The sequence below is a fragment of the Ochotona curzoniae genome, unplaced genomic scaffold (assembly GCF_017591425.1).
Source record: "Ochotona curzoniae isolate NIBS_2020 unplaced genomic scaffold, NIBS_Ocur_1.0 contig_2692, whole genome shotgun sequence".
NCBI classification, from domain to species: Eukaryota; Metazoa; Chordata; class Mammalia; order Lagomorpha; family Ochotonidae; genus Ochotona; species Ochotona curzoniae.
In genome coordinates, this window is record NW_024465556.1 from 17,426,307 (window position 1) to 17,453,619 (window position 27,313).

General features: G+C 42.1%; 2 protein-coding genes across 4 annotated transcripts in view; both read right to left on the bottom strand.

Annotated features, from left to right (window-relative positions):
• CFAP70 (cilia and flagella associated protein 70) overlaps positions 1 to 15,048 on the bottom strand; it is a 49,400-nt gene extending 34,352 nt beyond the window's left edge. The window contains exons 1-9 of one of the 2 annotated variants that reach the window (XM_040975941.1): positions 14,967 to 15,048; positions 14,129 to 14,315; positions 13,074 to 13,172; positions 12,843 to 12,922; positions 10,457 to 10,636; positions 9,302 to 9,484; positions 6,473 to 6,567; positions 3,179 to 3,278; positions 983 to 1,117 (exon numbers count right to left, since the gene is read on the bottom strand). In XM_040975941.1, the coding sequence (XP_040831875.1) occupies positions 983 to 1,117; positions 3,179 to 3,278; positions 6,473 to 6,567; positions 9,302 to 9,484; positions 10,457 to 10,636; positions 12,843 to 12,922; positions 13,074 to 13,172; positions 14,129 to 14,315; positions 14,967 to 15,029 (1,122 nt within the window). In that variant the 5' untranslated portion in view covers positions 15,030 to 15,048. The remainder of the gene's footprint in view (positions 1 to 982; positions 1,118 to 3,178; positions 3,279 to 6,472; positions 6,568 to 9,301; positions 9,485 to 10,456; positions 10,637 to 12,842; positions 12,923 to 13,073; positions 13,173 to 14,128; positions 14,316 to 14,966) is intronic. The other variant, XM_040975942.1, reaches the window with a different exon arrangement.
• Positions 15,049 to 19,250: 4,202 nt separating this feature from the next.
• The window catches only part of ANXA7 (annexin A7), a 31,297-nt gene continuing 23,234 nt past the window's right edge, over positions 19,251 to 27,313 (bottom strand). For both annotated transcript variants that reach the window (XM_040975943.1, XM_040975944.1), the window contains 6 exons: positions 27,074 to 27,187; positions 26,694 to 26,864; positions 24,001 to 24,171; positions 23,848 to 23,923; positions 22,032 to 22,144; positions 19,251 to 21,044 (listed from right to left, as the gene is read on the bottom strand). In XM_040975943.1, coding sequence (XP_040831877.1) covers positions 20,922 to 21,044; positions 22,032 to 22,144; positions 23,848 to 23,923; positions 24,001 to 24,171; positions 26,694 to 26,864; positions 27,074 to 27,187 — 768 coding nt within the window. In that variant the 3' untranslated portion in view covers positions 19,251 to 20,921. The remainder of the gene's footprint in view (positions 21,045 to 22,031; positions 22,145 to 23,847; positions 23,924 to 24,000; positions 24,172 to 26,693; positions 26,865 to 27,073; positions 27,188 to 27,313) is intronic.

The window sequence follows — 27,313 nt, forward strand, 5'->3', positions numbered from 1 at the left end:
ATATGAGCACCGATTCAAGTCCCAGCTGTTCTACCTCTGACTGAACTCCCTGTCACTGTGCCTAGGAAAGCAGCAGCAGATGGCTCAAGCCCTTGGGCCCCTGCACCCATGTGGGAGACAAGAATGAAGCTCCTGGCTCCTGACTCCCGGCTTCAACCCAGCCCTGGCCATTGCAGCTAGCCATCTAGGACGAACCTATGGATGGAATCAATCTCTTTTTCTCTCTCTGCCTCTGCTTTTCCTTCTTTGTAACTCTGCCTTTCAAAGAAATTAATATTTCAAAATCAAAAAGATGTTAAACTAAGATAAAATGATGGAATATGTAGCCTTTAAATACTTATCAATACTTTGTAGATAGATGGGAAAAATGCAGACTGTGACATATGGCACAGACTAAAATACAAACCAAATACAAAGTAAGTTAAGTGTGGAAAACTATAAATATATTACTAGCTATTAATTAAAGACATATGTTAAGGGAAGATTTCCTACACTTAAAAGCAATGAAAGATATATGTATATATAAAGATACATTTACCAAAAATAAAAAACTTGTAAAATAAACCATGTCTTCTGTATAAAAACACACCATCACCGAAAAACAGAGGAAATACATGAATACATGTAGTTAGGTACTGTATATCACAGCACTCCTCAATCTAAAGAAAAAGACACCAACTATTTCTGATAGGCAAGTGTTTGAACTAGCAGTTCATAAAAGACATGCCTGTGGACAACAAATGTAAGAAGGTACATTTAGCCTTGTTTATAAATTAAAGAAATATAGATTTAAACATTAATGATATCCTGAGATACATGTTAGTTCTATTTTGTGCATTTGTGATTTTTTGTTTTCTACCCCACTTTTAATTCTTATTTTGCAAAATTTCCACCCACTCTTCTAATTATCTACTGAAAAAACAGGTGTGTTAAGGATGTAAGTAAACGCTCACATATCGGATAAATTAGGATTTTTCCTTACCTTTTCATAAACTGTACTGTCTAGGTAAGGGTGAACATGAAAAGCTCCCCGGATTCTCTTCACACCTGGATACAGCAGCGGCACCATGTTAACATAAGCCACACCATGAAATGAAGGCTGACTCTCATCCTCAATCTAAAGGAATAAAACCAGAACACTGTTAGTGCAATAAAGCAATACAATGTAAGATACAGAGCTCACGGAGCCATTTTGTTAAGCCCCATTTTGTATCCTGGCAACATCACTTCCAATCCAGCTCCTGTTAACGCAAAGCGATAGTAAGTTCTTGTACCCATGTGGGAGACCTGGATCAAACTCCTGGTTCCTGGCTTCAGTCTGGCCCAGCACTGGTTGTTGCAGCTATGTGGGATGTGGAAGAGTGGATAAGACGTGTCTCTTTCTTTTTTTGTCTCTCCCTCTCTGACTTGGTCACTCTGCCTTTAAATGGATAAACTAATATACATATATATATTTATATAAATATATAACATATATTTAAACTATATATATACATATATATATTTATTTATGGAGCTCTGACTCAGGAATTCAAAAGACTGAGTCTTAGGAACTAATTCAACTTGGGGTAGATATTTTGGGCTTTGGTTTGTCTTTAAAACAAACTAAATAAATAATTCTATGATCAATGAGATAATGCATATACACAACATTAATGAACAGTAAGTGGAGTAACTGCATCAATACACACTCAAATCAACTGATAATAGATATAATCAGCCAAAATGTCAATTTGGGGGGAAAGAGAAGTTTTAGAAAGGAAAAAAAAAACCACTGTTAATAAAAACTTTCAGTCTAGCTTTTCACTTAAGTCCTCCTCAGCTGGAGGGCTTTGGCATGCTTTGCTGAGTGTTTGGCTGTATTTATCTGGGTGTAGGACAGAAGAATTCTTTCTGCCACGGACAAAGAAGGACAAGGGACAGTCTCCTACCAAGTATTTTCCACACCTGATTACATCTGGACTAGAATGCAAAGACAAAAAAACATGCACATCATTTTCAATAATTGTATTCTTTTGCCAAAGAAAATTTTTACATGAAAAAAACCCAGATTTGCAAAACAAAATACAGACAATCCAAGTTTAAAATTTTTAAATTTTGCTAAATTGATTACAATAATAATTAGAAACCTCATTTAAAGGTCTTGGGTTCATGTGATAACATTAGGTACTTTGGAAATCTAAAGAAAGTTAACCAACATAAATTATACGATACAAAGGGAGAAATGGTTATGGTGATAACATTTTTGTTAAACAAACAAAAAAATCCATCTAAAATCAGTCAATCTCGATACCCGCTACACGCCATGCTTGATGCTAGGTACCATGAGGATGCAAAGAAGGCTATCAGCTGACCCTTCCTCTCAGAGAGCTTATAAAACAAGTGGAAAATAGTTGACAGGTAGGTAAGACAACAAGAAACATGTTCTAGGCAAATCAAAGCTGTATAAACTGTACTGTCAAACACCTATGAACTGTATTAATGTATTATTGCTGTGGTAATACTGTATTAATTATCAGCATAAAACATTTTAAGTATGTAAGTCTAAAAGAAATTCAGGGGCCTGGCATGATAGCCTAGCGGCTAATGTCCTTGCCTTACACATGCCAGGATCCCATATGGGTGCTGGTTCATATTTCAGTGGCCCATTTCCCATCCAGCTCCCTGCTTGTGGCCTGGGAGGACAGTCAAGGACGGCCCAAAGCCTTGGAACCCTGAGCCTGAGTGGGACACCCAGAGGAGGCTCTTGGCTCCTGGTTTCTGATGGGCTCAGCTTCAGCCATTACAGCCCCTTGGGGAGTGAATCATTGGACAGATCTTCCTATCTGTCTCTCTTCCTCTCTGTATATCTGACTTTCCAATAAAATAAATAGATCTTAAAAAAAAAGAAATTCAGAAAAGTGAATTTCACTGAACCATATCACTAGGATTTGGTTACTGTTTACCTATGGCCAAGCTATAAGGTGATGAAAGGAAATTGGATCTCTGGGAATAAAACCTGATGAGTCATGAGTGAATAGTAAGAAACAAGGTTGGGCAATTCTCCCCATTTTCCCAGGATGGATGAGGTCTGTTGGACGAGAGCTTCTGGGTTCATGGCAGGAAAGGGAGAAGGAGATGGCAGGTTGAGTCTGGTCTAACATCTCTGACACAAATGCACGTGAGACAATGTCCTTACCTTCTCTGACTTGCCAGCCTTCCCTTTAGGCGCAGCAACCAGAGGCACTCTTGTGATCTCTACAGGCCAAAGCCGACAATCTCCAATTCGTTTCTGGAAACTGTAAAAACAAGAATCAACGTAGTGGCATGCGATGCAAACATGGGATCACATAATTTAGATGAAAACAAAAATCCCTCTCTTTTGGAAAGTCATGGAATAGTCAGGCTTATAAAAAATGTTAATGAAGTCAGTGTGTTTTAAACATTTTCAAATCTATAAAATTATTTTTCTAGAGTTCACACATAAATTCATTCAACAACAAGAAGAAAAACAAAAAGCATAGAAGTCAAATACAAGCCAGGGTGTCATGCGGTCCAGTTTCTGTGTTCTGGGTTGAAGTGCATGGAAATCCTAACCCCAGCACTCCAGACACGACTTTATTTGGAAGTCGGGTCACTGCAGACAGAAAAAGATGACAGCACGGCAGAGGAAGATGTTCCTTCCTGAAGAGGACTGCGGTCCTCATCAAAGGGGCAGGTGTGAGCACAGTCCTGCACACAGGCAACGCCCTCTGAATGAGAAGATGGCCCCTGACCAGCTCAGAGGGCCTGCGAGGCAGCAGTCTCCAGAACAGGGAAATATCATAAATGAAGGTAAATATAAAAGTGATCCTTTTTTTTAAGCTTTATGACTTATTTGAAAGGTAAAGTTATAAAGAGACAGAGACAGGGCCTGGCGCAGTACCCTAGTGGCTAAAGTTCTCACCTTACATGCAGTATCCCACATGGGTGCTGGTTCATGTCCTAGCTGCTCCACTTCCTTTCCAGGTTCCTACTTGTTACCTGTGAAAGCAGTAGGGGACAGCACAGGGCCTACAGACCCTGCCCCTGTGTAGGAGGCCCAGAAGAAGCTCCTGGCTCCTGGTTTTGGATTAGCTCAACTCCAGTTGTTGCAACCACTTAGGGAGTAAGCCAGTAGATGTAAGATCTTTCTTTCTGTCTCACTTTTTCTCTATAAATCTGTCTTTCCAATAAATGATAAATAAATCTTAAAAAGAGACAGAGAAATTTTCCATCTTCTTCACTTTTAAAATGGCTGTGATGGCATAGTAGGTGCAGCTAAGCCAGACAGAAGCCAGGCGCCTGGAACTCTACCCAGATCTCCCACCTGACTGGCAGGTGCCCAAACACTCAGGCCATCATTGGCTGCTTTTTCAGGGATGTTAGTAGGATGCTAGCTCAGAAGCAGAGCAGATGGAGCTCAAACCAGCATCTGATAAGGGAAGCCAGTGTCAGCAGCCTAACTTGTTGCATTACAGCTATGACTCCTGTTTTATTCTGAATGGGTCTGGTGGGTAACTGCTCCAAATATCAGCAATAGTTTATCCTCAGTTAAATATTAGCAAGTAAAATCCAACAGAATAGAAGTATGCATTATGGTATGGTGGGTTAACTGGCTGCTGGAGCACCCCACTACCCACCCATGCTAGAAGTCTGCGATGGAGCTCTGCCACTGCTTTCAATCCAGCTTCCTGCTGATGTCCACCATGGCAGCTGCAGATGATAGCTCAGGAGCTTGGGTCCCTGCCGCCCACCTGGGAGATCTCATTAGATCCGTGATGCCTGGCTGTGGCCTGGCCCAGCCACAGCTTCCAAATGTTGTAAGCATTTGGAGAGTAAAGTAGAAGATTGAAGATTCCTTTTTTCTTAAGATTTATTTTTACTGGAAAGGTAGATTTGCAGAGAAAAGCAGAGCCAGAGAGAGAGAGAAAAAGAGAGAGAGAGAGAGAGAGAGAGAGAGAGAGAGAATTAGAAAAAGAGAGAGAGAGAGAGATCTTCCATTCACTGGTTTGCTGCTCAGACAGCTCTGATGGCCAGTCCTGAGCTGATCAGACGCCAGCAGCCAGGAGCTTCTTCCCAGCTCTAGTGTGGCTGCAGGGTCCCAAGCACTTGGGCCATCCTCTGCTGCTCTCCCAGGCCGCAGGCAGGCAGCTGGATGGGAAGTGGAGTATTTAACACAAACCAACGCCCAGCTGGGATGCTAGAACTAGAAGGTGGAGGATCAGTCTCTTGAACTACAGCACCACTCCCAATTAAGATTTCTGTCTCTCTGTTGCTCTTTCAATTAAACATACACTTAAGGTTTTTTTTTTTATTTAACAATCCAGAAATATACAAAAAGAATTATTAGAAGTAGATTAAAATTAAAATGTTTGACCAATTTTTACATAAATATACAATTATTAGAGAAAAAAAGCCAGCTGATCAGTTCTGTTAGGTCAGAGTTACTCCTTCAGATTGTACACGTTGTCTGTAATGCTCTGTCTCTCTCCTCTCCCTAATCACCAGGTCACTGTGACAGAAACTGACAGTAGTCACCTACGTCATAACAAGTGCCTTGTTCTTTAGTAAATCCTGCTTTACTCTGAGTGACAATGTGTGCACGTAAAACAGTTTATTCTCTAGGCTTCCTGGTATCTATGCAAACAGAGTCAATGAAACAGAAAGAGGGATTGTGAGGCTCCTGGAAGGTTCCACGGGAGAAGTTAAGACAGCCAGCATGTAGCCGTTTAAAACCATAACCAACTCCTCTTTCAACCTCCTGCCAGGAATGTAAATGCACAGGCTGGAGTTCTAGAAGTCATATGAAACAACCTGTGGATGGAGGGCACATGATAAAGAAGGTAGACTACAAAGAAAAAAGGGCCTGGGACCGGTGGCGTGGCCTAGCAGCTAAAGTCCTCGCCCTGAAAGCACCGGGATCCCATATGGGCGCCGGTTCTAATCCCAGCTGCTCCACTTCCCATCCAGCTCCCTGCTTGTGGCCTGGGAAAGCAGTCGAAGATGGCCCAAAGCTTTGGGACCCTGCACCCACATGGGAGACCAGGAAGAGGTTCCTGGTTCCCAACGATGGATCGGCATAGCATCATCCATTGCGCACACATCCATTGCGCACACTTGGGGAATGAATCATCGGACGAAAGATCTTCCTCTCTGTCTCTCCTCTCTGTATATCTGACTTTGTAATAAAAATAAATAAATAAATATTTAAAAATCCCAAAAAACAAAGAAAGAAGGGCCTGGACACCTGATAACACTGTGGTACCACAATACTCACGGGCACTTTTTTAATATAGGAAAGACTTAGTTTGGTTAGGATTCCAGCAGTAGATGCCTCTGTTATGAGCAGATGAACACAAAACTGATACAGATATGGTTAAAACAAATAAAGTCAAAATTACCTTAATTTAAATGTAAATTTCCCTACCTCCCTACCTATGTTCACCATTTGTCAAATTTTTTCCTTTCCTACCTGACCACTGCAGAAGGATCCAGGTAGCAGCGACTTTCCAGGTCCCAGATAATCCTTTTCTTCAGGCATTCTGCTTGGTTTCTAAATTCCCTGTCCTGTAAAATAACAAAGTAGAGACTTCTGCTTTCTGTGTGTGACTTAGTTTCATCCTGCTCAATCTTTGGGGTACTGTTTAAAGATTTATTCATTTATTTTATTTGAAGAGAGACAGAGCTCTTCCATCCACTGGCTCACTCACTGAGTAGTCAAAACAGTGAGGTTTGGGACAGCCAGGAGCCAGGGACTCCATCCTGCTCTCCCAGTGGGCATGGGAGCCCAAGTACTTAGGCAGTCTTGCACTGCCCTTCCAGGCAGACCAGCAGGGACATACACTTGAACCAGCACTCTGACATGGGACGCCAAAGTTGCTGTGCCAAAACACTCTCCCGGGGGCATCCTTTTAATAAATTTGAACACAATATTTTCATTACTATACTACTGTAAGGATGATTATTATTGCATTTGCTAATATTGTTCTAAAAGTACAGGTACTTTATTAATAAAATCTATAAGCTACTTATGTAATCCCCAAACCAATCTGATGCTAAATACCAAATATTCATTTCACATAACCTCAATCAGTGACTCTCAACCTTAGATGAATATAAAAAGATCTAGGGACCCTGAAAAAAAATCAATATCTGAGAATTATTATTACTTTTTTATTTTTTAAAGATTTATTTTATTTTTATTGGAAAGGCAGATATACAGAGAGGAGAGACAGAGAGGAAGATCTTCCATCTGATGACTCACTCCCCAGGCAGCCACAACAGCTGGAGCTGAGCCAATCCGAAGGCAGGAGCCTCTTCTGGGTCTCCCATGTGGGTGGGCCGTCCTCGACTGCTTTCCCAGGCCACAGGCAGGGAGCTGGATAGGAAGCAGGGGCTGCCGGGATTAAAACCATAGGATCCCGGGCATGCAAGGCAAGGACCTTAACCATCACGCTGGGCCCAAATTAGTATTATTTTAAAAGCAAATACTTCATCATCAAGGTTTTGGTTTTTTTGTTTTAAAAATCATCACTTACTAAATTATTCTAATGTGCAATCACAGTTTAGGACTAGTGACTAAAACTAAAAATATAAAATATACATATATGAAATAGAATATATAAAATAAAATCTTTCATATAAATTAACACATAAATCTAAAGTAAGCAAGAATTGTCATCAATTATCATGAGAAAAGATAATACAGAATGTTATCCAAATACTGCTAACATTATCTCTACTCTTTAAAATATTCAAGTCAGATAATAAAAAGAATTCCACTATCCTTGCTTATAAACATTCCACTAATGAATACCAGCTAGTCCTAGAAACATTTACAAACTTATATCATTTTATATGTACTTAGCAAACATGTGCTGATACAATAGGTCTAAAAGGGAAGATCAATTTCAAAAACCAAAATATTCACCAATAGGAGACTGGCTAATTAAATTAGCAAATGTCCATACAGTGTCACAACATGTAGCAAGTACATGAAGAAAGGAATGCTCTTCACAAAGCATCATGAGAAAATCTCTAAGATTTACTATAAAGTTAAATAAAACAAGTTGCATAACAGTTTGTATAAACAGACATACCTTTCATTTGGGTAAAAATGTTACAGAAAGAAAAAAAAAATGTTACAGAAAGAACATTGTGTGTGTGTGTGTGTGCGCATAATACATATTCCCTTTTCCCCAACATGATTAAAAATTTCACAAGCCAAGCTTTTTTAAAAAGCAAAAACACTATATCCCCCAAGATAAAACAAAAATAGCAGCGCCTTCCAGATAAGTTCTAGTTACAAAAATAACAAGATTTTGAATAGTTCAAGTAAATCTGAACTCCCCAAAGAAAAAACAATTTTACTCCTGATGTCTGGGCTGATGTGCGGAGATAGACGCTTTTAAATCTGAGAAATAAACTTTTAAAAATTGCAATTTTCTCAACAGGAATAGACTAATGCAATTGTGGTAACCCTTGTTAATGTTCTTTTTTCTTATAAGTACTTGCTTTTTGTTTGATGAGCCAGTCAACTTCAAGTCTTGACTCCCTTTTGCTCTCTGCAAGAAAACTATTTTTTTGCTTCTTTCAAGATGCTTCTGTCTTAACCAAATATATTTCTTTTTAAATTTCTTTGTTTTTTTTTTTAAGTAGGTAGGACAGGCATTTGATCTATCACTTAAGATGCCCATGTACCGGGTTGGAAAGCCTAGGTTCAATGCCTGGCTCCAGCCCCTCACCCCAACTCCCTGCTGACGCAGACCCCAGAAAGCAGTGGCACTTGACCAAGTGATTGAGTTCTCAGTTTCCTGCTCTGGCTGCGGCCCAGCCGCAGACATTGTAGGCATTTGGGGAGTGAACTAATGGATGGAAGCTGTGTCTGTCTGGGCCCCTCTGTTTCAACCAAATAAATAAATGATTTTTTAAAAATGGATCTGAAAAGAAACAAAGGTTACTATTAGGAGAATAAAATGCGAAGAATTTAGGAATTAGAAACAGAAAAACTCACTGCATATATATATATATATATATATATATATATATATATATTTTACTTTGAACTGTGATGGTAGTATTACATAGGGAAAAATAAATTTAAAATAGATTTAAATCATTTTGTTTGCTGGAGTTCAAAAAGACATTTTCATCAGAATTAGATGCATAAGTGTTTTCTTTTGACTTATAATTGCTTCATTATTTTGACAGATATATATAAATCACAATGATTCACAAAAGGTTTATCATCTGTCAGTGCACTGAGTTTATCATAAAACCTCCACAATTTAGGTTCTCTCACCTCAGGGTGGTTGAGTTCTCCTTCTTCCTCCTCATAGGGACCACCAACAATGAACGCATCCGGAATATTATTAGCCCCTGGAGCCAAAATATTGGCAATAGGCCATTTTTTGGGCCGAGGAACAGGTTCTTTTTCCCCTCCAAGCTTCAGAATTCCATTCTTGAATAAAATAGGATAATCTTTCTACATAAATAAATAACATATATTAGAAAAAGTGTATATATTTTGAAATAAAAAGATTACTGAAGTGTTATTAGTGGGATGCTTGGTATTTTTAAGTTATTTTTATCTGAAAGGCAGATTTACAGAGAGAGGCAGAAAAAGAGAGAGAATCTTGCATTAGGTGGTTCACCTCCCAGATGGATACAATGGCAGGAGCTGAGCCCATCGGAAGCCAGGAGCCAAGAGCTTCATCTCGGTCTCCCATGTGGGTACAGGGCTCAAAGACTTGGGCCTTCCTCTTCTGCCTTCCCAATTCATAAGCAGGGAACTGGATCAGAGTGGAGTAGATGGGGCATGAACCACTGTCCATATGGGATGCTAGCACTACAGGCGGAAGATTACTGTGCTATACCACCGTGCCAACTCATTGAATGCTTGGTGTTGTCAAACACACAGGCTGCCTACTCATGGTCTGGTAAAAGCTGCAGAAGATGACCAAGCACATGGACGATCACATGGGTGACCCAGATGAAGCTCCCGGCTCCTGATTACAGTCTGGCTCGTTCTGGCCACTGTGGCCATCTACAGAGTAAATCAGCAGATGGAAGATACTTCTTTCTCCCTCTCTCTTTGTAACTCTGATCTTCAAAAAAAAAATAAATCGAAAAAGAAAGAAAAATGGCAAAGAGCACAAAATGAAAAAACTAAGAAAACTTCTATAATAAAGTACTGTACAAATTCAGTTCTATATGCACAGAAATAATCAATGAAACCAAACTGAAAACTTGACAACTTGAAATGTCATATATTTTCTACCTTAAGTGTGCATTAATAGAAATTACATGTAATAAATACTATGTACATAATAAACATGGTATAGATATATATTAGTAGAGCAACACTTTGCATGAATTCTTGGTAGGTGAGGAAGAGATGATTGTATGAATGCAAACATGCCTGAATCCAGATAACCATGTGAAAGCAGAACGTTACCTCTCCAAGGGATGGCACTTGCAGACCAACCATGTAGTTCTGCAGGGGCCCTAGGGGAATGAAGGACTCGGGTACGGAGTAGGCGGCCTCCAGGGTGACCTTCAGAAGGTTGCCCCCTAAGACCTGAGCTGTGGTCAGCAAGGGCTCCGCCACAAACACCTTAACTGCCAGACTGCACTGCTGGAAGAGAAAAGGAAGCAGCATATTGAAAACTGCCAGATGCCCTCTTTTTTCCACACCATCTCATTTGTATTTCGAGTCATTCCTGAAGACACATAATCCATACAGAGGACAAAAGTAACTTTCTCCAAGGTCTGTGAGTTGGAGTGAGAGTCCACAAAGAATTTTCTTCACTAGAGACCCTCCCATTCCATGATACTGAGGTAAAGTATGCATACAAATACATATGGAAGAGGAATTAGAAGGTTCTAATGCAAAAATATCAATGGCAGCTGCACAGGGGGTAAGCGAGACTAACTACTTTCATAGTTATTGCATATTTTATGATTCTTTTGGTGACTTAAACATGGTACTTTGTCAGAAAATATTGTTTCAAATATGTTTATAGCTGTATGTTTAGACATTTTTATATATCTGTATTTGTGTAGCTCTGACATTTTACACAGGATGTATACAAAAGAGGTTTCAGACGTATGTTGACTGCTAATTACATGCAAATTACTGTAGCTCTAGGCATATACAGATGAAGATGACATGCTTTCTTTCACCTTGAAATTCATGTTCTAGTTCCATGATTAATGACAAACACTGTAATAGAGATTTGTACAAAAAGGAAGTAATAAGTTGTCAGGTTGCAGAGAAGTAAAAAATGGTGACATCTGAGTCGACTTTCACAAAAGTGGAGAAATTAGCAAACTGGAGAAGCAGAAGGAAAGAGAAAATAATATTGCATAAAAGGGGGGACTGAAATAGTATGGGGTCTGTGTTGTGGTGCAATAGCCTAAGCTACTGCCTGCAGCACCAGCATCCCACATCACAGCACAATCCAGTTCTGGTGGCCCTCCACCTCTGATGCAGGTTCCCACTCATGCACGGGGGAAAGCCAAGTGTATGGGCCCCTGCCACCTGCATGGCAGTCCTAGATGGTGCTCTGAGATCCTGGCTCCAACCTGGATGATGTGCTCATTCAAGGAGTGAAATGACAGATGGAAGCTATCTCTCCCTCTCTCTTTCTCTCTGTATTTCTCCTCTCTCTTTTCTCTCAGTCATCTTTCAAATAAATAAATAAGTAAAATATTTTAAAAAACAAAATAGCATATTCAGTTCAGGTATATATGGGTAAATAGTTTAGAATTCTAGAACATGAAAAGAAAGAAGAGTAGTGCAGAGAGATGAGGTTGAAGAAGTGGATGGCTCCCCATTACAAAGGAGGCTAAGGAATTTGGTCCTTAACATGTAAGCAGTGAATAAATCCACAAACCACACCATACTAAGTAGAGGAACAGGTATGGTAAGTTTCACATTTAAATCACAGACAATCAGTGGGCGGGCTCAACTGGAAGAGGAGGCTTCATCAATGATCCAGCAGAGGGTCAACACTCGGGAGTGGTGGGTTAAGCCACTGCCTGTGATGCCAGCATCCCATATGGGTACTAGTTTGAGTTCCGGAGACTCCAGCACCAATTCAGCTCCCTGTTAATGCACCTGGGAAAGCAGCAGAAGATAGTTCAAGTGCTTGGGCCCCTCTAATCATGTGGGAGACCTGGATGAAACTCCTGTCTGTTTCAGCCTGGCCCAGCTCCAGCTGTTTCCAGTCTGTTGGGGAGTCATCAGTGGATAGAGCTATCTGTCCCTTTCTCTATCTCTACCTTTCAAATAAACATAAAAAAAAAACTACGATTTTAAAAAGCTAAGTAGGTCTGAGGAAAGATTCTGAGTTCAGTTTGGAAATAATGAGTTTTAAGTGCTAGTGGGGTATTGCTACATATAAATCCATAAGGCAGCTGTAAAATCTGAAATTCAGGAGAGAGGGCTCTCATCTGAAAGTGTTGAATTAGAAGTCTTCAACTCAGGCAGGCTACCATGCCTGTAAGTGTGTTAGACACTTTCATGGACTATTTAATCCACCAGCACACAGTTCAGAAGACATTCCCATGGTTAAAGCAAAGGAACCTATGCCTGCAATAAGCCCAGATGTCCCCCACACCACCAACATTTTATCACACCAGGTTATAATCCATGGTATGTATATTTTAAGTTCTCTAAGTGTGGGACTCAGCCTTACTTAACTCCCCAGAATCCAGCACTAAATGTATTATAAAAAGATCCCGAGTAAACAAGCTTCAGTTGAGTTTAACCTTAACAGTAGACAGACTTGTTGGAATAAATGGTAGACTGAAATGCTGAGGGTGAAAACTCTGATTACCTTAACACCTGGTCGAAGATTTTCTAAGGGTGAGCCCAGAACCGGGTGCAACGGAACCTTCAGTTCAAACGAACTCTCTCCTGCAGAGCAAACAACAAGAGAAGCAAAGGAAGACAAAGACAAACGTGTTCATTGTCACCTCGAGTCCTTCAAATTCAAGGCTGATTTTTCTGGATCTAAACTATATCCTTCTCCTTGGTATTTCTGTTTTGGGCAAATCACATATCTAACCTTCTAGCAAAGGAAGAAGATCCACCACCGCTTGGCCAAGAACCAAGGTCTTCTCATCTTTCTGCTTCTTTTCCTTTGGCAAAACTTCATTCATGGTTACTAGAAAAGTCAAAACAATGACAATGGACAGTCCTAACTCATCCATTAGATAATCAAGGTGCAGCATGCGCTGCACTGACAAAGAAATTTAAGAAAAATGAACTTTAAACCAGAAAAGGTACCAGCACAATGAATTGTGGTGGAACATATTAAACCACCAAGCCAGTAAATTTTAAGAAAAACTGGACTCTATGTCATAATCACACGTATGCACATATGTGATAAATGTGATTATATAACAGATTCATAGTAAGAATAATCTTCACTAGCTTAAAACCCTTAGGTATTTTCTATTCTATCCAATATAGAATCGAAATTACTGATATATTTGATATAGAAAAAAATTACTGGTGATGATTTTCCTCAATTCTAGGAATGACTGAAGAATCAGAATCTTGAGTTTGGAGACACTGCTCTGGATCTTTGTTGTTTAGCAGTCCTTGGAGTGCCCCTCAGACAATCCAGACATACAACAGGTTTCTCACAATAGCATTATTGTTTATGCTTAACGCTTGTTAAAAATTTTCTTTAAATATAGAAAAAAGTAAAACCGTGTAATGAATACTCATAAAACTACCACCTATATTCAACAATTGTTAACCACGCTGTTATAATTATTAAGGATACCTATATTTAAAATCTGTTTCTGCTTTTGCTTTTCATTTTTTCCTAATCTTGGTAATGGTAATAGAGACATAAAGAGGAGATGCCACCAGCTCAGGGCAGGGGATAAAGGCTGCGTGCTCAGTCATATATCAAAAGGTCTTTGACAAAAACAGGTAAAATTAGCATGTAACGATGACTCTGCCAGGAGCAGGTAGGAGCAAGGACATTGCACTATGCCTATGGAATGGAGGTGAACTCTGGGTGGGTACCCACCCCAACATCATCTACTATACACCCCAGAAGCCCCTCCTGACAGGTCCTCTAACCTGTTGAGAAACACAGGTACTTACAGAACACAGGTTTGTGGGCGATGTCATCTAAAGTGATTCCCCCTTCAGGATTAAACTCAAAACTGCTGGTGAAATTGTATTTTGCAGTTCCTTCTGGAGAAACGGTTATTTTGGCAGAGTCCCCCAGAACCACCTGATTGAATTCCGCACGAATAAAGGTAACTGGAGTTTCTCCTTTAAAGCCTTTCTGTTGGCAGAGATGTAGCACATCACAATCAGAGTTGGAATTTTCCTGCACAACTGGGGATCTATCTTGATTTGAGCTAAATAAAAAGCGTTACCCACTTGTTCACATCATACATACGAAATGGGCAAATAGATGCCATAAGCCGGAGGTGTGAAAAAGGAACGTGCAATACGTTTTACCCGATAATAACAACATGTGCTGGAACATTCAAACAACTGAGAAAATCATACATTTTGAAACAAAGTGGAGCTCATTAATTTCATCTGCTTCCAGAATGAGCTTTTTAGAGCCCCATAATACTGAACACTTTGCCATCTAATTATTCTCCTAACTTGGAAGCTACACTACATGACTATTTTTATCAGTTAAATTCATCTAATGAAATTAACCACAGGAGAAACTGGTAATTCACATCCTTCTCAGAAGAAAGGGAGAAAAGAAAATTACATATGAGCTGTTGCTGTCCAGGAAAACTAAATCCTCTTCTTCACTGGTTACACTTGGCACTCAAATTTCTAGGTATTTCAGACACACAGTAATGTGACTGATTGTGGGCCAACAACACGATACGGAGGATGGAAGTTGATAACCCATTCCTCCCACTGATGCCTCCAGACCAGGGGCTTTGAAGACTACCCAAAGCAACGTTACCACATCATATCCATCGGCCACGGTGATCTGCACCAGTCTGCCTGTGGCTGGCACCTGCTCCATATCAGCAACTGGGCAAAGTCCTTCTGGTTTTCCTTGGTCTCTGTTAAGACAATGAATCTGATTCCTCATGTACCAAAGGCACAAAAACCCGCACATTATACCACAAATAACCAGCCCCAGGACAGAGCCTAGGAAACTCCAGGCCCAGGATTTTTTTTTAACCCTTTTCCAACCTCAGCTGCTGGATACACAGTGTTCTCGCAATCTACTTAGAAGGATAATTCCATGGGATAGTGCTAAGAAGATTCTTATACATGCAATTAACCCACTAAGCACAAAATTACTGCAAGACAGAGAGAAGGAACACCATCACACCAGCCTCACATACTTCACAAATGTTTTTTGGTGACAAATTTTTTAAATCTCCAAAGCTCCTTTATAATACTATTTAATGTCTGTTTTACAAAAATGTTTTCTGAAAGCAATTAGGATGGCAGTCCTTTAGAAAACAAGCCCTGACAGACTTTTTTTAAACTAAAGGTTTATTTTCCTTGGAAAGGTAGATCAGATTTACAGAGAGAAGGGACAGAAAGATCTTCCATCGGCTGGTTTACTCCCCAAATGGCCACAATGGTCAGAGCTGAGCCGATCCAAAGCCAGGAGCCAGAAGCCTCCTCTGGGTCCCCCACATGGGTGCAGGGTCCCAAGGCTCTGGGCCATCCTCTAATGCTTTTTCAGGCCATAAGCAGGCAGTTGGATTGTATGTAAAGTAGCTGGAACACAACCTGGAGACCATATGGGATCCTGGCCCTCGCAAAGTTAAGGATTTAGTCATTGAGCCATCGCCCTGGGCCCATGACAAATTTTTTTTTTTAATTTGTTTATTTGAAAATCACAATTACAGAGAGAGGAGAGATGGAAATCTTCCACCTGCTGGTTCACTCCCCAGATGGCTGCAATGGTGGGGCTGGGCTAGACCAAAACAAGGAGTCAGGAGCTTCTTCTGGATCTCCCACTTGAGTACAGGGGCCCAAGCATGTGGGCTATGCTCTATGGCTTGTCCAGGCTCACCAGCAGGAAGCAGGACCAGATGTGGAGCAGCCAGCACATGAAACAGTACTCATACTAGACGGCAGCACTGCAGGCAAAGGCTTAACAGGTGTGCTACGCCGCAGCTCAGACCCGGGATATGTTAGACAGATGTACTGCCTAATTACAACACTAAAGACACAGAATTTCAAAACTGTGTTTGTGTTTTTTCAAAAGGTTCTGTTTTCTGACTCAATTCAATGTAAAATTTGGTTATACAACTCAAACATTTAATGAGACCATGCTATACATTACACTCCACAGCCTTCTGATTTTATTTATTCTGCCTCTTAGCAGGTACTCTGCCATTTCTGTCACCTCAAACCTCCAGCTCACTTGTTCAAAATCATATCCTGGGCTTCATCAGAACCTACATGGTGCTGCAAGCTTCCTTGTCAAGTGTACATCTGAAGTGCCCTTTTGCTGTCATCCTCTCTCTCTTTTAACCATTATTGCACAAATTAGGCCTTTGCTACCCTTCTGCTGTACTCTAACAAATGCCTTCTGTCCTGCCAACTCCAGTTTCTTAATTCTAATCCACTCTACTTCTATCACAATTGTTCCTTGCAAGCTGGTGCTGTGACACAATGAGCTAAACATCTGCCTATGGCACTGATAACCCACATGGGCACCACTTCTGGGAGGTGACCTGGAGCTAATACAACAGACAAAAGGGAATCATGGCAAAAGGGAGAGTGCAAAAGGCTGTGGGGAAGAGAGTGCTGGGAGGCAAGCCAAGCAGCTCAGTGGGCTTAGAGTACAGAGTGGGAACAGAGAGGAGAGGAGACTGGAAGGAGAAGCTGGTAAATGCTGTAACAACGTACAAAGTTCACTAACGTTCCATTCAACATCCTCAGAAACTTGAACAGCCTTGCCCCATCACCCGACCCGAGCTCCTACCTAGTCGTTATTTAAGATTTCAACACCTAGTCGATGTGACACGTCAGCATTAGTTCTTCCTCTTGCAATTCCTCCTCCTTCCCCCGCAAACCCATCCTGACAAGAGGAACGCTACTGACCCACTTCAAATGCCTCCTTGTCTAGGAGGTTTCCCGGTCAGGAGCACGTAACGCCTCACCTTCGAACGCCAGCAACACTTTATATTTCTGTGGTCTTTTACCAAAAGCTGTCTTATTTACAGTATTTGGGAGTTCAAAACTCCGTCGGAGGGCTGCCGGGCAGAACCCCAAAGATGCTCACGCTGGCCTCAGGGTGACAAGCCCCGCGCTGACAGGAGAGCCAGAGGCGGGCTGAGGGGCCTTCGGTGGGACCTGGTCCCCCGCCTGGTGTCGGGGTGTCGGGGTGTCGGGGTGTCGGGGTGTCGGGGTGACGGGGTGCGGTGGGGCCGCGGGGCTGAGGTGGGGGAGGCCAGGAAGACCGGAGTTTTTGAGGAGGGATAAACTGTCTTACCCACGGCGGCCGCAGTTAAGTTTTTCGTATCTATGGCAACTCACGGACTCTCGCGAGAACTTACTCTCCACAGTCACCGCGAGCTTGAGGCGAGACTCGCCAGCGCCCTGGAAACGGCGCGAGAGCCGCCGCCCCAACGCTGGGGGCAGCTGCTCTCCCTGAAGTCCGTTTTCCTGCGGTTCGATTGTGAATTTACTCGTATTTGTGTGAATTCCTCCATGATCAGGAGGAGAAAAGACCAACTAGAAAATGTATGTATAGAAAAGAGCCTTTAATAAAACCCCTTTGATAAAGGAATTTAAAGAATAATTAAGCGAAAAATGACAACGTGACAGTGTATTTTTAAGGGCCTCACAATGTTGGTTATCCAAAGTCAGGAACTTCTTCCAGTTCTCCCACGTGGGTGCAGGGACCCAAGGACCCAAGGACCCCAGGACCTGAGCCATCCTCTACTCCTCTCCCAGGCCACAAGCAGGGAGCTGGATGGGAAGTGGAACAGCCTGACACAGTGCAAGGATTTAGCGACTAGGCTATTCAGTCAGGCCCTCAGGAAACACTTTTGAGTCAATGTTAACCCAAAGTGTTAATCCACTCAAAACAGAACATTCAAGCGTTGGAATAGCAATATGCTATTGATGATATAATTTGGGAATTCCTCCCCATGGACCAAGGGATAACAGTGAACAGTGTGACCTGGGAAGTGTGGTTAACACCATCAGCCTTTTGGAGAGCACTGTGGGGTAGCTCCCACTCAGACACTCTGGGGACAGCAAACATCCTAGACAATACCAGCCCTGTGTTCCTACACCGTCAGACACAAAAGCCAGTAAACTGTTCCAGGTTCAAGGAGATTAAAGATAGATGACATCTAAATGCAATGTGGATTCCACTGTAGCTTTGGGAACCAGAGGACACTGCTGGGTTGCCACACTGTTAACAGGTTCTGTGCACTGGGTGGCAGTAAGATTTGCTACTATGGAAGGCTGTTTGATGTTATTTAGGTGATTGTCCATTTTAGGGCAAACACTGCAGTGTTTAGAATAAGGCGTCATGTCTGGATCATCTTCTCCAATTGCACAGAATGATGGCCCCTTTGAGTAAGGCATCTCGGTTCTTCTCTCCAAGTAAGGGTTAGGGGTGAATTTGTACTAAGCCCCACCACTTTGTATGACAATGCTTTTCCTGCATCGCCAGGCAGGTTAGAGTGAAGTCACGCACAGAGAACTGTTCCAGAAATTACTCGTGCTGTTGCTCTACTTAGTATTCGCTTTGAAACCTTAAGGTGGTGCTACTTCCTACTAACTACTCCCTACTAGGCTCTGAGGTGACTGAAAGCAAGAACTGTCTATTAACAGTTGTTCTGTGTCCCTGGGGTGTAGAAGGCCTGATTTTTAATTCAGTAGCAGCTTTGACACACTCCCAACAATAGCCAACCTATGGACTTCATAGGATTTTGGAAGGCAGAGTTTTGTGCAAAATCTTTTAAGATTTATAATTTTTTTCTTTATTTATGTAAAACCATGGGACCAGATTGAACCAGTTCCCATATAATGAAAGCTGTCTTCTGTGGGATCTTTGCTGATCATATTTAATGTGACTGGTTTTCTACAATGCAGTTTTATAAATTAGCAAAATTAATATTTTGAAGATTTTTATACATACTATACACATATGCCAGTTTAAAGTAATACATCATGGTTGTGTAATCAAAATGGCAGCTGACACCTACATGTAATTTGGAGAAAATAACAGAAAAATAAGAGACTTGAGGCCATAAAGCAATGGCATTAAAAGTCTTTATTATATAACAAGGCAGCAATCACATCAAGCCCTTCATAAGTAGGAATAGCTCATAAAGAGCAACAGAGTTCTGAAAAGAACTCAGAAGAGAAGATAGAAGTTTACCTAAAGATTCAAGGTCACTTTTCAGAGTGAGCATTTGGCACAGCAATGAGGACAGAACTTGGACGCCTGCATCCTGCACTGGAGGGCTTGGTTCAAGTCTGTGTGTCCAATGCAGATTCCTGCTCCTGTGTACCCTGGCAGGCAGCTCAGAGTGGGGCTGGACACACACAGGAGATTCAGAGTCCTAGCAGTCGGGGATATCTGGGGAGTAAACCAATGGATGGAAGACCTGTCTGGCTGTATGACTTTCAGATGAAGTGGAAATACATTTAAAACTTAAAAAAAATTTTTTTTTATTAGAAAGGCAGAGTGACAGAGCAAAGAGAGAAATCCTCCATCCCCTGGCTCACTCTCTAAATGGCTGCAATAGCTGGAGCCAATCCAAAGCCAGGAGCTTCCTCTGGGCCTGTTACACAGGGGAAGGGTCCCAGGACCTGAGCCTTGCTCCACTGCTTTGCCAAGCTACAAGAGGGAGCCGGATTGGGAAGTGGAGCAGCCAGGATACTAACCGACACCCATATGGGATACCGGCATTACAGGCAAAAGATTATCTTGCTATGCCACCACCAAGAGGTAATTATTTCTCCCCTTTGACATTTAACACATAAGATGGTTGTTGCTTCTCCCATGTCCTGTGGAATCTATATGGAGTATAGAAATAACCAGATGCCCACCCAGATTTTTAAGATTAGGGTTGATAAAGAGGGAGGAGACAACAAGATTCTTATTCAGCTCCTGAAAGCCAGTTAAGAGCACTTGGGTAACCAAATAATATACATAACACTTTATACTGGAATCTCATTCGTTTAGAATGCTGTTGCCTGCACAGCTCACACAGTACCACACAGTGTTCACTGGGGGGTTACTACCACACCCCAGGAAATCACAATAAAGTCAGCTTCGGGATTGAACACCAGAGTCACAAGGACACCAGCAAGGGTCTGTAATCTCCAAATAGCTTACGGTCTGCTCAAGTTTCAGATGAACTGCTCCTGTTTATCTGGGCAAACTTCACACTGCTTTAAAATTTTTTAACTTTTAAATAAAGTACAACATAGACCTAGGTTCATATGTTTAAAAAAATGATAGATAACCAGTCATCATAGGCTGGAAGCTGTTACGGGCACTTCATTCCCCTCCCACTGCTGAACTGGCAATCATGTTTTCAAACCCAGCCGGCTGGAGTCCAGATCAGTGTTTCTTTTTAACAGCGCCTTTTCCTTGTGTTTTGCACTAACAAGGTAAAGGTGATGAGCAACCTTTGTAAAAATTACTCAATTATTTAACAAGGGATTATATTGCTGTGATTTTATTCATTTTAACACCTTAACTGTAGTGACAGCAGCAAGAATCAAGACTTAACGTTACAAAAATTCTATTCCATGTTATGGCTTATGATGATTATACATAAAGGAAACAACATTCAAATTAAGGCAATGCCATGTGCACATCAAGCACACCATCCCACCGCAGTCCTGGGTGAAAAGCTCTTTTGGTTAGGTGACAGCAGGTATTGCTCCATGCAGCTCTGTCCTGGTTTTGTCCCGCCTACTGGCCAACAATGGCCAGAAGCAACTTCCGGTAATCTCCACTCGTGTCACCAGCAATCGCAGTGCCCAGAGTCTTTTGATACATCTGCGTGAACATCTGTTTTATCTGTACAAGATCGATCTGTGTGAGGAATGACATTTCTGATGTTAGACAAAAATGTTCAAAGGTAACTGGCATGTATTACAATTATTTTTTAAATAATGATGAGGGGCTGGTGCAGTGGCAGAGTGAGTCAGGCCACTACCTCTAATGCCAACATGCCATAGGAGGGCTAGTTTAAGTCCTGGCTGCTCTAACTCCTGTCTGATCCAGCTGCTTGCCAATGTGACCGGGAGAGCAGTGGAAGATGACCCAAATACTTGGGTCTTGCCTCCCACATGGGAGGCTCAAATGGAGCTTCAGGTTTCTGGCTTCAGCGTGGCCCAGGCCCAGTCCTTGAGGGCATGTGGAGACTGAACCAATGATGGGAGAGCTATCTCTGTCCCTCCGGCTCTCTCGCATCTTCTTTGCTGTTCAAAATGAATAAATCTTTAAATAATAATGATAGTATGTTAAAGGGAGGACAAAAGCAATAATCAGTGACTGACATTTGATAGGGAGCAGGTACACCCTCAGGGAAGAGGCGGCTCACTGCTCTGTGAAATCGCAGAGAAAGCTGGTAATGTTTTGTCTATTACCCGTCAAAATACTAATCACTTCAAAAACTGATAGGACGTAGATCAAAAACAAAGAACACACAAAATGTTGGTGAGGATGTCAAGAGATGGGAACACAGGTACGCTGCTTGTGGGGACGTAAAACAGTGCACTGACTTCTGAAAACAACACAAACCAGAATAGGACACAGAATTTCAGGATGATCTAATAAGCCTTTCATTCAATTTTACGCAGTGCAAACTGAACGACAAGAGTCGTCTCCTCTTGCACTAGTGCTTTCCACAGTCCCTCTCCAGGGAGGAGCACCTCCAGGCGTGGTCTCTGTGTGTCGCTGCTGCGGCAGAGGGCGCTCTCCTTAACATCATTCCTCAAGGGCAGACAGCCTGCTGAGGGCAGTTTAAGAAATCTACATCCAGAAGCAAGCAGCCAAAAAGAGCAGGCCTCTCCTCACCTCACTCCGGGTGACCACGATCCTGACGAGGGTGGAGTCGTCGGTGCCGGCCCCTTTCATGGCGTGGTACAGCCTCTCAGCGAAGAAGGCGGGCCGGTTCTGCGCGCACTTCACTGCAAGGCAGGGATGCTGCAGTTACCCCGGGCCGCTTTGACTGCTGCCAGCCTGTGTCTGATTGTCTTCAGAATGCTCCTCAGAAAACTGAGGTTTGCTGCAAATAGCCTCCCGCTAGTCTCGACTGTCTCACTGTCTTTCCAGCTGCATCAGACAGGCAGCCTTCTACTCCAGATTTTGGGGGGGAGGGGGGAAGGAGGGAAGGGGTAACAAATCTTACCTGCTCCATTGATGCAGTGAGCAAGAGTCTTTGTTTTACCACTTACAGTGTGAAAAGCCATGGCCACAGCGCTCACCAATATCTTATTAAGGACGAAATCCTGAATTCTAGAAGTCAAGACTATTTTATGGGGCCGGGCGCAACTGCGTAGCGCTTAAGGTCCTCTCCTTGAAAGTGCCAGGATCCCAGATGGGTGCAGGGTCTAATCCCAGCAGCTCCACTTCCCTTCCAGCTCCCTGCGCATTGGCCTGGGAAAGCAGTCAAAGACGGCCTAAAGCTTTGGGACCCTGCACCCGTGTAGGAAACCCAGAGGAATTTCCTGGCTCCTGGCTCCAGATTGGCACAGCACCGGCCGCTGCACTCACTTGGGAAGATCTTCCTCTCTGTCTCTCCTCCTCTCTATGTATTTGCTTTTCCAACAAAAATAAATAAATCTTTTTAAAAAATGATGCTCAGAGGTTTGAGAGGTTTTTCTCTTTGGAAAAATTTACCTAGTAAAATCTCCTGCAGAAGGTTAAGCACTTCAAACAGTTCATGAAAGTCTGAATTAAAAGACAAGTTAATGGCATATCTGATGTAGCAATTAAGGTGCCAGCTGGGATGCTAGTAACCAAGCTGGAGTGCTGGGGTTCGAGTCCTAGCTGCACTCACAGTGCCTGGTTCTTACTAACAGCAGTTGGATCTCTACCATCCATGTGGGAGATGTGGATTTAGTTCATGCCTCTTGGCTAGCTCTGTGGGCCTGTAGATAGTGAACCAGTGGATGAGAGTTCTTTCTCAAGAGAGAAAAGCATGAAAAAAAAAAAAAGGAATAAAAAGTAATTTATTTTACTACAAAAAAAAAGTGTTGAAAGCCACGCATAGCTTTTTCATGACATGTATTTCCATGAACTTTCTGCAGACTCCTCACGTGCATGGATTTCAAAATCTTTTGGAGCAGAATGAGATTACCTTTTCATTTCATTTGTCCACAAACTTTCTGAAGTACCCTAATATTTGTAAAACCTGCCACTGGTATGAATGTGTTACTTTCATCCTACATGATTCAAGAGAATGAAAGTGTTTCTCTTTATGATTCATGGGAATGAAATTTCTGTTCTGCTAGACTTCTAACAGACCACCAAAAACTGATTAGTTAATTGCAAAAGAGTAAGGGGTTTCACTGCATTGAGTACTAAAAAAGTGTGTTTTGCAGAAACTCAAAATTGTGTTTTCTAGAGTCACTAGCAGTTCCTTAGGACTTTTTCATTCTCCGTACAAGAAATGCTATAGTCTATAATCTTGCGTAATCCTCAAAAAAGGCGTGTAAATGAACAACAACTAATCCTGAAACAAACCTATTCGATTACATTAACCATTTGTAGGAAACTATACATAAAAATATAGAATGAGCTCAGCTTCTGCCCAAAAACATACTTGGGAAGCTTTCAAAGCCCCCATTCACTTATAAACAAAATTGAGCAAAAAACTCAAGTGTCTTACAGATGGTCTTCAAGCCACTTTCAATGTATCCAGAAAATTCACTGCCCACGCTCGCTAACAAATCTCGATTAGCCATCTGCAAACAAAAATCACAGGGTTAAATATGTTCGTGTCTTATAACAGAAGACAAGTCTTACAAAGAAAAGCTCCTACCCTGGCATAAGCCTCCATGGTGGCATTGAGCTGAGGAAAGCTTCTCGTGGCGAGGACCATGTTAAAGCAGGATTCGTCTGTCCCTAGCTTCCCCTCCCCAGCTTGATAGAGCCGCTGTGCATCCTCCTGAGCCATCTGGTAATTTACAGTCTGGTTCTCATCTCGATTGCCCTGAGAAAGAGAAAGGCAGCAAACAGGATAGAATTCAAGTTATTACCAATTTCTCCCCCAGCCTCAAGGGATGGGGGCCCCTAAAGAGGCCCATATTTCACCCTGGAGTATCTGGGGTACCCAGCACCAGTTTTGGCCACAGCTTTAGCTTCCCAGTAAGGCAGACACTGAGAGGCGCACAGCTTCTGTCATCCATGTCGTAGACCTGGATTAAGTTCCCAGTTCCTGGCTTTGGCCCAGCCAAGTCTCTGGCTGCAGTAGGCAACTGGGAAAAGAACCAGCAAACAGGATATATTTGTCTGTGTCCCTGTCTCGCTCTGCCTCCCCTCCTCAATCCCAAGAGAGACACATGAGCTTTTATAGAAGCCATAAATAACTAAGTTTTGCTGCACTGTGCCAATTTGTATACTGACCTCTTCCCTGGGGTTGGAGAAAGGGAATGATCAGCAGTGTAAGATTACACTGATATTTGGTTTCTCTCAAAAATAGAAACAGGAACCTATACACACAAAAGGCTTCCCCTCTGGAGTCTTGGAACCCAAAGAACAAATACAAACATGTTCCCTTGGGGTCTGCATGATGGTTAAACTGGCTAATCCTCTGCACGCAAGCGTCAGCATCCCAAAAGGGTACTGGTTCATGTTCCAGGTGTTTCACTTGCCATCTGGTGCCTTGCTTGTGGCCTGGGAGAACAGCAGAGAATGGCTCGAGTCCTTGGGCCCCTGCACTCACATGGGAGACCTGGAAGAGGCTCTTGGCTTTCAATTTCAAGTCAGATCAGCTCTAGCCATTGTGACCATTTGGGGCCAGTGGATAGATCTCTGTCTCTCTTGTTTAACTGACTTTCAAGTAAAAAATAATTTTTTTTTTAAATTAGAAAGCCAGATATACAGAGAGAAGGAGAGACAGGGAAAAATCTTCCGTCCACTGGTTCACTCTCCAAATGGCCGCAATGGCTAGAGCTAAGCCGATCTGAAGCCAGGAGCCAGGAGCTTCTTCTGGGCCTCCCAACTGGGTGCAGGGTCCCAAGAATTTGGGCTATCTTCAACCGCTTTTCCAGGCCACAAGCAGGAAGCTAAATGGGAAGTGGGGCCACCTGGACATGAACTAGCACCCATATGGGATCCCAGTACATGAAAGACAAGGACTTTTGCCACTAGGCTTCCACTCTAGGCCCCCAAATTAATCTTTTAAAAAAATAACAAAGATGCTCCTTAAAGATGGAAAAGAGCATCTGGTGCACTGAATACATAAAGGAATACTGCCAATGGGTGACTACACACAGCACAACAGGCAAAGGTGCACAGGAAAATCTTCCTAGTCGATTACCTTGGGATTCACTCACATAATACATTCCATTTGCCTAGAAAACTATTTCTCTCTCAAAACCTGGTAATGGGCCCTGCCTGAATCCTACAAACAACCATCACTTTATATAAGCTTTTTTAAATGCTGTTCAAAAATTATTTATTTCTATTTGAAAGGCAGATTTACAGAGGACAGGGAGATCGTCCAGCCACTGGTTTACTGGTTTACTCACTAAATGGCTGCAATGGCAGCAGCTAGGCCAGTCCAAAGCTAGAAGCCTGGAACTTTTTCTGGGACTCCCACATGGGTACAGTGCCCCAGGCACTTGGGTCAGTCTTCACTGCTCTCCCAAGCACAACAGTAGGGAACTGGATCAGAATTAGAGCAGCCATGACCAGAACTGGAGCCCATAAGGGATGCTGGTGCTGCAGGTAAAGGATTAACCCACTACGCCACTGCTGCATGGGCACCAATGCCCTGCTCTCTTAACAGCATGTAGGCAAATTCAATATCCTTCAACCCATTTGATTTCTTTGCTCATTTCCACAGCCACTCACTTTAACACGTTTTATTTATGCCTCCTTCAGTTCTTAAGTATTCCTCTCTAGTTTGAAGTCTTTTGAGACAGTTCAACCTTGTGTATTAGCAGGACAGCCAATACTGAGTATTTCATCGATATGATATTCTTTTGCCTCATCTCCTTCAAAACTCCATTCTCTTCTTCCCAGCGTGTTTTCATATGGAGACATTTTCTATCATATCTCCAGTGCGTCTGGGAAATCAGATAAGGAAGGTGCTAATCACACTGTGAACTCTAGCACACTTTTCTGCATATCTGGCTCTCCTCACATAATTCTCACCTCCTCTAACACCTCTGTGACAGTTCAGAATATCTAGAGTTGATGGCCCAACATAACTGGCAGGACAGTGCTAAGCTTAAATGCACACTTTCATCGCCATCCCAGCCACACAACCTCAAGTTAGCTTCTAATTTGATACAACCTTAAAGAAGTTAATTTTGAATTTCTTATAAAATTCAGATCTGAAGAAATAAATTTTAAGAGTAACAACCAGGATACCCACACATTAAACTGTAGGATTCCTCTTAAAGATGACACTACTGAAGGCAGCGAAATATTAAGAGAATTCAAGAATGCTCACTGGCATTGGACAATTTGTTCTCTCCCATCAACACACAAACGTGCTGTACTCACCTGGCACATGGACACCAGCAAACGCTCAAAATGCCCTGATGTATCGGCTCTGATGTCCTTTTCAAGGTCTCGTCCAAACTCTGACTGATAACATCTGACAATTTCTTGGATTTCCTGATTTGTCCTTGTACACAGAATCTCAATCAGTACACGTTCCTGAGTGCCCGCTCCCTAAATGAAACAAAAAGGGAATTACTGAAAACAATAACTTAGAAAGTGAGAATCTTACTGCCCCACCCAGTACTTCTTGGTCCTCTGGGATGGAAAAGCTCAGTATTTTTGGATGATGGGAGATAAGGTGCTTATTCAATTACTTCTAGAAATTCAGAACAGTCATTATTGATGGGTCTTTACATTTCAAATAGGACAAAACACAATACCTTCATGGCATTCCGTAAACTCCAGGCATCATAATATGTAGGTGGCATGAACAAGGCAAGGATCAGTTCTTCCATATTTCCACTTAACTCTGACTTGAGATCTTTGATTAAATCCTGCTCAATTAAAAATGGAAGGTAAGTCATAGACATTCCAAATGTTGATATCTAAATCTTTGAAGGAAAAGATGGAAAATGATATAAAATTATTTTTATGAAAACCTCAATTTCTGAACACTATAC